The 10184-nt window shown below is 37.4% G+C and overlaps 1 protein-coding gene across 7 annotated transcripts in view; it reads left to right on the forward strand.

The window, feature by feature from the left end:
- LOC106868886 (uncharacterized) overlaps positions 1 to 10184 on the forward strand; it is a 113406-nt gene that overhangs the window by 35094 nt on the left and 68128 nt on the right. For 5 of the 7 annotated variants that reach the window (XR_001409349.2, XM_014914340.2, XM_052973596.1 and 2 more), the window contains exon 2: positions 5625 to 5807. Coding sequence is in view for 6 of the 7 variants with exons in the window: in XM_014914340.2 (XP_014769826.1) it covers positions 5625 to 5807 (183 nt within the window). In the remaining variant the exon portion in view is untranslated. Of the gene's footprint in view, positions 1 to 474; positions 564 to 621; positions 941 to 5624; positions 5808 to 10184 lie in introns of those variants that run through there. The other 2 variants (XM_052973593.1, XM_052973592.1) reach the window with 2 other exon arrangements.

Consider the following 10184-nt stretch of genomic DNA (forward strand, 5'->3'; position numbering starts at 1 on the left):
ACAATAATAATAATAATAATAATAATAGTAATAATAATAATAATAATAATAATAATAATAATAATAATAACATCGAAAAATACCTTAGGAACGAAAACCCAGGTTCGAAATTTCCCCCAAGACACCTGATGAAGGCTGGAGGGTATATCAGCCGAAATGTTGTGTTAACAACAAACAAGATGGGGACAAATATCCACCAAATGTAAATGTGTACATAATTCCTCATCTCTTAAATATAGAAATGTATTAAAAGAATGTGTGTGTATATGTGTGAGTGTGTGTCGTTGTGAAGGTTTTGCCTGTAAACAAGACTAACAAAATAAGAAAAATAAATAAAATTTAAAAAATCAACAATGTGTAAACGAAATTATAATAATATCATTCTTTACTCAAAAAAGCAGGGTGTACTTTGAAAGGCAAGATTTGACTGCTATTTCTTGCAGTCTGAATGACCAATTAGACATTCTTTCAATGCTGTTGATTTTGTCAACAGCGTTTTCCTTTCAGCTGTTGTATAAGCAACAGCTGTCATTGTTATCATTTGTTTAGTAATATTGTCGCAGGTAATATTGGTCAGTTTTTTTTTATAATTGTTGTTGTTGTTGTTTCTGTTATTATTATCTTCTTAGGAGCGTTTTCTAATAGATAACAACGGTGACAGGATCAATATGCAACATAAAAAAAAATAAGCTAAAACGTTTTGTAATCACGGAAATTCTGGCACACGTTGTGTGCGTGTGCGTATGTATGTGAATGTGTAAGAGTTTTCGTATATTTGGGCGTTTTTTTAACGTCCGGTTCAACCCCAACAAACACCACCACCAGCAACAGGAACACCATCCATGCCAGCGTAAATATTAGCTCAATACATATTGTCCAGGCATTGTTTTTATATCTGGACGCTCTTAACGCCGTTAATCTATATCTGTCGTGTTTTAAGGTAGGTAGGGAGTTTTTTTTCTATTTCTACAAGTTTTTCAAAGTACAGTTTGCCATCTAAACCATTTATTAATATTGAAATGACAATGTAGAACACTTCATCGTAGAACATGCAATTTACATGTATAAGTGTAGTAGATATGTTTGCGCGTGTGATTATATGTGTGTGTATGGGGTGTGTCAAAATGTGGTGTTTTTATTGCTTTCTTGACTTTGAGACAAAATATATTTTTTACAAATATTCACTACCTTGCAAAAAATAAATCAGCTAAGCAAACGTCCTTCCCTAAATGCATTAAAAGCATAATTAAAAACATAATCTAATCACTAGAAAATTATTAACGTTCTCTTTGAGCATATATAAAAGACAAATTTGGCTGGGGCAAAATGAGTAAGACAAGATAAAATAAATTTGCTGCGTCAGTTCTCCAGAAAACCAATTCATACACATCAATATCCATCCCTTGATATCAGAAAGATCAAAGATGCAAAAACAAAAGAAATTAAAAAAAATATAAATATCTAAATCAAATGAAAGAGGATCAGGGGAAAATGGCACTTGATATGAAATTAACAAAGCTAAATAAAAAAAATAACACGATCTACTATCTATAGCTTCATCATAATCTGCTGGGAGTGTCCTCTTTGTGATATATTTACTCACGATACAGTTAAAGAGAAGAAATTACTGAAATTAGACTTTGTGGCACGTAAAAGCACCCACTACACTCTTGGGGTGGTTGGTGTTAGGAAGGGCATCCAGCTGTAGAAACTCTGCCAAATCAGATTGGAGCCTAGTGTAGCCATCTGGTTTCACCAATCCTCAGTTAAATCGTCCAACCCATGCTAGCATGGAAAGCGGACGTTAAAAGACGACAACGATGATGATGATGATGATGATGATGATGATGATGATGATAATCCCTTTTTAGACATCAGTTTTTGAAACTTGAAAATTATAAAATTAGACATTAGAATTGGGAAAAAATTTGACTTGGAATCCAACAGAGAAAAGAATATTGATTGTTAAACAGCTAAAATTATCCATATATTTTATTATCAACCTCAATTACAATCGGGTCAAAGTTGAGGGAAAATTTCTTGAAAAAGAAAAGGAGCTTACCACCTGACTATGTTTTGGACACTCTCAACTTCAATGACAACTATGCTGACCAACTTCCACTCCTAAAATAATGATACAATACTTGCAGTGTAATGATTCCAAACATGTAATGAGAAAATAATGTGAGATCAGGAGTTACTCATTTTGCCCCAGTTACTAATTTGTGCACTGCCCCTCTATCTCTACATATATACAATAATGCCTTGATATACTAGTTAATTTGTTCCCAGAGACCACTAGTAAAGCAAAAACTCATAAAGCAGAGCAATAATTTCCCATAGTAGCAATGTTATAAATCATAATTAATTCCCAGAAAAATATTTTACCTATAAAATTTATAATGCTTGTAAATAAATGGCAATAAAACAACAGTAAAATGTAAAGAATATTTTATGTGAAGTAAAAAGAATGCCAAGATCATTTATAATAAAGGATACGTTTTCTGAATTACTTTCACTCGCACTAGACTCACGTACACCATCACTTGTAGACGTAATCGGTGATTCACAAGCACTTGCAGACAAATTTGTAGATTTCTTTTTAAAAAACAAGATGAGAGTTGTTTGGTTAGAAGCTTTTTTTTGCTCTATAAATTTCTCAGTAACATGCAGAAGAATTTGTTATGGTAGTAGAAACTTTTGCACACAGAAGGTGGTGAGCTGGCAGAATCGTTAGCACACTGGGCGAAATGCTTAGCCGTATTTCGTCCGTCTTTACATTCTGAGTTCAAATTCCACCGAGGTCGACTTAGCCTTTCATCCTTTCGGGGTCGGTTAAATAAGTACCAGTTATGCACTATATAATCGACTTAATCCGTTTGTCTGTCCTTGTTTGTCCCCTCTGTGTGTAGCCCCTTGTGGGCAGTAAAGAAATAAGAAACTTTTGCACTAAGTTCAAAATTTGGATCTTGTGCTTGAAAAATAAAACTCTAAAACCCAAGGTCTTGTAAAGCAGGTCCTCGGTCCTCATAAAGTGAGGTATTACTGTATATATATTTATGTGTGTGAGTGTGTATGTGTGTGTGTGTGTGTGATACATACATATATAAATGTATGTATCATTAGAGCATCATATATCCAAAAAAAGCACACTCTAAAGTATAGAGCAGTAATGCATTTATATGTAGTTAAGTCTATGTCCAGTCATAGAGTGACCATTGGTTTTGCATCTACAAGTGCTTAGCCCCATATGGTCCCATTCTCCAGTTTGGGCTTATACCAGCTTCCTCTTACTGAGTCTCCTGCGCTTACTTTCTCTAGGATCTCCTGCATCATCATTACCATCCTCTCTCCCACTTTGTCTCTGCAGCTTGCCCCATATGCTCATCTCTTGACACAGCCGCATGCTATTCAAAGCCACCTCACTATTGGATAGTGACCTACTACTCTCCCACACGTTGAGGATAGTTCTCATCCGTTGATGCTGGTATCCAGTTCTGGAATCTCATTTCTTCTCTGAAATACCAACATACCTGTTTTGTCTCTATGAAGCTTGACCCCCCCAATGCAGCTCCTCCAACTATTGTTTCTGGTGGTTTTGCAGTCAGACTGAACTTCTGCATGACCTCTACAACAGATACTACAATCTCGTCTACCAGGATGTCCTCCATATAGGAATTGGTGACCTTTTTTAACTTGTCCACCTGTCCTAGGATAGATTTGAGCACTGTTTCCATGATCTTTGGTGCAGAATTCAGCCTGAAACTCAGCCTAGTCAAACAGTATGTCTGGCCCTTATATCTCACCAGCTGATGCTTCCACAATTTCTTGCTTACATAGAGCTGCAGATATGCCAACTTCAAGTTGAGAATTGTTGCAGCCCAGGTCATCCATCTCCATTCTCACAACATCTCTCCAAAGACATCAGTCACCTCACTACCCATGTGACATGATACATGATCATTCACCTCTTGAAAGTCCAGTACCAGCCTGATCTTGGCCTTTGTACGATCCTTCCATAAAGGCTTCCTTTAGGCACTGCTCAATTTTCTCTGTGTACAGCTGGTTTCTTTCATCCATTTTGAGGTACAGTGCCAACATGTTTCCCTCCAGGTACAGAGCCATGAGACCTGCTACATCTTCAATGCTTTGCAATCTGGCTGCCACCTTGATCTTACAGATGATAAAAGTGATGGAGGAATAAGTGATAAAGATGTGAGAGGGTGGAGAAGGCTTGACAAGAACAAACAGAGGATTGGGGTTCAATGTATACACAATGCTTTAAAAATCTCAGGTTTGCCATAATGGGCACATCTTGAATACTGCATATTACCAACCATCCTGGTCCTTTATCATCTCTTCAATGAGGTTCAACTTGCTGAGATTGCTCTTACTCTTTTACTCTTTTACTTGTTTCAGTCTTTTGACTGTGGCCATGCTGGAGCACCACCTTTAGTCGAGGAAATCGACCCTAGGACTTATTCTTTGGAAGCCTAGTACTTATTCTATTGGTCGCTTTTTGCTGAACCGCTAAGTTACGGGGACGTAAACACACCAGCATCGGTTGTCAAGCGATGTTGAGGGGACAAACACAGACACACAAACACACATACATATATATATATATATATATATATATATATATACATATATACGACGAGCTTCTTTCAGTTTCCGTCTACCAAATCCACTCACAAGGCTTTGGTCGGCCCGAGACTATAGTAGAAGACACTTGCCCAAGGTGCCACGCAGTGGGAATGAACCCGGAACCATGTGGCTGGTAAGGAAGCTACTTACCAGACAGCCACTCCTGCGCCTTCAATACTTTGTCTTTTTCTTTCTGGATTTCCTTCTTCCAAAAGTTCCATCCACATTAAGAAATTAGAGATTCTTTATGCAGCTACCATTGTCCATATGCGTCACATGCCCATATCAACATAATCTTCTCTTTTTCACACTATATCCGATGTTTCTTGTTCCCAATTTTTCTCTAGACATATTTGCACTTTGTCATACATGCACATTGACATTGTTCACCCTGCAGAACATGCTAGCTTATTTCTTTATAGTTTTTGCAAGTCCTCGGCATTCAGAGTCCATGTCTCATGACCATGAATCTTTGCAGTTCATACATAACCATACAGCCTGTCTGCATTTCACTCTGATAGAAAATCCTTTTGCTACCAACAGTGGTAATAACTCTCTGAACTTTATCCAGTTTATTTGAGTTTAGAAATCCTCTTGACCCATACTAGAACATCTAAAAGAGTTGACTGACAAGCTAAAATAGTAGTCAAATCTCGCCAGACTCAAAACACACTATATTTACAAAAAAAAAAAGATAAGGTAGTTTGGGCAAAAAAACAAAAAAAAAAAAACTTCAAAAGGTGGAGTTATATCTAAAACATCACTGATATTAGGTTTTCTTATTTGACTCTGACTTGGATTGAGGCTAAATATCAGAAGTAACAACAACAACAACAGCAGCAACAGCAGCCACAACAACAGCAACAACTAAAAAAAAAAAATCTTGTATGTCCCATGCTTGTATGTTAAAATCACTAGTAAAACAAATCAGACGAGTCAGATAAAATAACTCAGATTCTTTGGAAATTTCATTTCAGGATCCTCACTACAAAAAGATGCTTTTCTTGACTCTCTTGTCACTGCTCCTACTTTCTGAGTGTGAATCAATGAGTGTCAAGGAATATTCTTCACTTCCAGAAAACCTGAAGACGAAGGATAAAGATGATAACCATGGAGGAATTAAAATGGGTGTTGTTTCCAAATTTTGTGATGATGGCAAGGTAATCATATGAACTTTCATTTTATACCTTATCCCTCACCCAACCCATTCCACAACGTTTTCTTTTTTTAATTTGTTATATTTTTTGTATTAATGGTTTTAGTCTTTGCATTGTCATTCTACTGTGGGTTCCAATCCACCTTCAAGAGATTTAGTTGATTGTCTTTTATTCATTTATTCTTTTACTTGTTTCAGTCATTAGACTGTGGCCATACTGGGATGCCCCCTGGAGGAGATTTTAGTTGAACAAATTGACTCCAGTATTGTATATTTTTTTTTACAAATCTGGTACTTATTCTATTGGTCTCTTATGCTGAACCACTAAGTTACAGGAACATAAAAAGGCGGCGAGCTGGCAGAAACGTTAGCACGCCGGGCGAAATGCTTAGCGGTATTTCGTCTGCCGTTATGTTCTGAGTTCAAATTCCACCGAGGTTGACTTTGCCTTTCATCCTTTCGGGGTCGATAAATTAAGTACCAGTTACGCACTGGGGTCGATGTAATCGACATAATCCCTTTGTCTGTCTTTGTTTGTCCCCTTTATGTTTAGCCCCTTGTGGGCAATAAAGAAATAACAAGCCAACACCACATGTCGAACAGTGGTGGGGGACAAACACAAACACAAACACACACACACACACATAGATATCATCATCAGCATCGTTTAACACCTGCTTTCCATGCAGGCTTAGGTTGAACAGTTTGACAAGAACTGGCCAGGTAGAAGACTACCCCAGTCTACTGTGTTTGTTTTGGCTGGTTTTTTATAGCTGATACCCTTATCAACACCAACCACTCTGTAGAGTGGACTGAGTGCTTTTTACATATATGCATATACATGGTGTTGGCACTCCGTCGCTTACGACGTCGAGGGTTCCAGTTGATCCGATCAACAGAACAGCCTGCTCGTGAAATTAACATGCAAGTGGCTGAACACTCCACAGACATGTGTACCCTTAACGTAGTTCTCGGGGATATTCAGCGTGACACAGTGTGACAAGGCTGACCCTTTGAATTACAGGCACAACAGAAACAGGAAGTAAGAGTGAGAGAAAGTTGTGGTGGAAGAGTACAGCAGGGTTTGCTACCATCCTCTGCCGGAGCCTCGTGGTGCTTTAGGTGTTTTCGCTCAATAAACACTCACAACGCCTGGTCTGGGAATCGAAACCGCGATCCTATGACCGCGAGTCCACTACCCTAACCACTGGGCCATTGCGCCTCCACTTAGTGCCATGTAAAAAAAAAGTATCCTATCCACACTGTAAAATGGTTGGCATTTGGAAGGGCATCCAGCTGTAAAACACCTTGCCAAAACTGACCTCGCCTGTACTGGTGTCACATAAAAATCACTCAGTCCACACTGTGGAGTGGTTAGTGTTAGGAAGGGGATCCAGCCATGAAAATCATGCCAAAACGGACAGTTGCCTGGGGTAGTTTTGTACCTGGCCAGCTCCTGTCAAACCATCCAACCCATGCCAGCATGAAGGCAAATGTTAAATGATGATTATGATGATGATGATGATGATGATGATGATGACATGCATATATACATACATCCATGATGATGGCCGTCCACTCGTGACCGAGGAAGACCATTGCCGAACTTCAGGAACATTGTGCGCTCTAGGACTAACTTATATTTTGCATTTACGGTTCCGTTGGTGGCTAATGAGCCCTGCTCTTGACAAGTATACACGACTGCAAACATTGCAGACCAAGCTTTCCACATTCACTATACGAGCCGTGCGCTTTCACGTGGCTAGCTTCAGCTCTTCATGCTGTAAACGTGCTCTCTCAAAAATGTCGATCACCTCCTTAACCTGCCTCCTCCATCCATGACGATGACAGGCATTGTTCTCCCAGTCAGTGTCCTGCATATACATACGTACATACATACGTACATACATACGTACATACATACATACATACATATATACTACATACATACATACATACATACGTACATACATACATACATACATACTACATACATACATACATACATACATACGTACATACCTACGTACATACATACACACATACATACATACGTACATACAAACGAACAAACAAACAAACAAACATACAAACAAACAAGCAATGGACTTTTTTCAGTTTCTGTCTGCCAAATCTACTCACAAGGCATTAGTCAGCCCACAGTTATAGTAGAAGACACGTTGTATTTGTGTGTGTGTGTGTGTGTGTTTGTGTGTCCAGCACTGCTCAACAACTGGTGTTGGTATGTTTACATTCTTGTAACTTTGTGGTTTGGCAAAAGAAATTGATACTGTGCTTTAAAATAATATGTAGTGAGGTTGATTCATTTGATTAAAAATTCTTCAAGGCTGTGCTCCAGCATGGCTGCTGTCTAATGACTGAAACATGTAAAAGATAAAAGGTACTTAGAGAATGATTATCCTTCCCTTTTTAAAAATTTTTCTCTGAGATACAGAAAATGGATGAAAATTTAGTTATACAATTTTTTTTTCTTTTTCATGTGGTAAAAAATATTTTCAACATAAACACTTAGATTAATATTGATTTCAAACTTTGGCCAACTATTTTGGGGGAAGAGTTAAATTGATTACATCAATCTTAGGCTCAGCTGGTACTTATTTTATAGATCCCCTAAAGGATAAAAGATAAAGTCGACTTTGATGAAATTTGAACTCAGAACATCATTAGATGGAAGAAATGCTGCAAAGTATTTTGCCTGGTGTTCTAATGATTCTGCCAGCTCACTGCCTTAATAATAATAATGATATTGATAAACTTTTACTAAAATGCATAATTGATTAAGTGTAAAACAAATAAAATGATACAATTATTTATACACATACATAAGTACATGTGTACATACATTCTGGCATGAACACACACATACATGCACACATACAAATACATGTATATACATGCACACATGCATACATATGTACATGGTTGCTGTCAGCTTGTAGATGAATATGGCCATCACTGACAAATTATCTTATCCTAGATATTAAAGACAATGGCTGTCAGGGTTAAATTTCCACATGTAGAAATTAAACCCTTCAGCTTTCAAACTGGCTATGTCCGATTTCATTATTTTACTAGTTTTATGTTAAAACTGGTCAGATCTAGCCTCTCACTTATGGTCCTTAAGAATGATGTCAGTCGTGGGGAGGGTGGTACTTTTGGGCATTAGGTCAGTGCTTCTCAACCATTCTTTTTCTGTGGGCCTCTTTGAGTTTTATTTTACCTAGATGGACCCTTAAGGCCGTTTGATTTTTAAAATATCCTATTATACTTTTATTCTTGAATATTATTAAGAATTATATTAAAAAATTGTTAAGACTATCATCTACAAGACCAATCAACCCAGAAACAAGCAATAGCAAGATCTCCAGTTCTGCAATGTGGCAGCTCTAAAGCAATGTCTAAATCAGTGGTTTTCAACCAGGGTCCACATAGCCCTTGGGGTTTGCGTAAGATTTTGCTGTTAAATTTCATGTGCATTAAATTAGTTATACTTCTACAATACACACAAAATATATTAACAATCTTTTTTTTTTATACAATTCCCAATAATATTTAATTATAAGAATATAATAGGACTTTTTCTTACATCAAATGGCTGGGGTGGGGGGTAATCCAGCCAAATAAAATAGGAATCAAAGGGGTCCATCTGAAAAAAAAAAAATGGTTGAAACTCATTGGTATAAACAAAGTCAAGTTGGGTCTCTCATTGCCAAATGATAGATGGCTGCTAACTCTACTTATTTCATCCTCCCTTTGATAGGTTTTTTGATTTTTTGTCCTGCAGGGCGTCCAATGAAAACCACCCTCCTTACCAAGCAAGTTTGGGTGGGTGGCTCATTTACTTGCTGATAGATCAACCATATGTACACACACACACATACAAGCATCTCTCTCTCTTCCACTCTTTCTCTTTTTCTCTCACTTGTTACTCACACATGACCATTGTTCATCTTTCTTTTCCTGCATGGACATTCAAAAGAGCGGACGTTTTTCTCTCTCTTCTATCTTTTCTCTTTTCAAAAAAATGTTTCTACCAGCATTCACTATTTTCTTCTTATTCTGGTCTAATGACCCTCCGCGTTTGTTTTCGTTCGGTTTCCTTGTATGTCTTTACTGTCATGATTTTGTTCCCAACTTCGACACCCCCGCCACATAAATCCTAAATTTTATTTTAGAATTTATGGGAGCAACTGTCTTCGAAGACTAATATTGTCATTGAATGCTCAAAATGAGGAGCTGATACACAGCCGACAACTGATGAAGGGTCTTTCTCTGTGTTTACTTGTCCTGCTTTCCCTTTTCTTCTCATTGTTTATGTATTTCATGTTATTTATGTATTTCATGTTATTTATGTATTTCA

The sequence above is a fragment of the Octopus bimaculoides genome, chromosome 16, assembly GCF_001194135.2.
Source record: "Octopus bimaculoides isolate UCB-OBI-ISO-001 chromosome 16, ASM119413v2, whole genome shotgun sequence".
Lineage (NCBI taxonomy): Eukaryota > Metazoa > Mollusca > Cephalopoda > Octopoda > Octopodidae > Octopus > Octopus bimaculoides.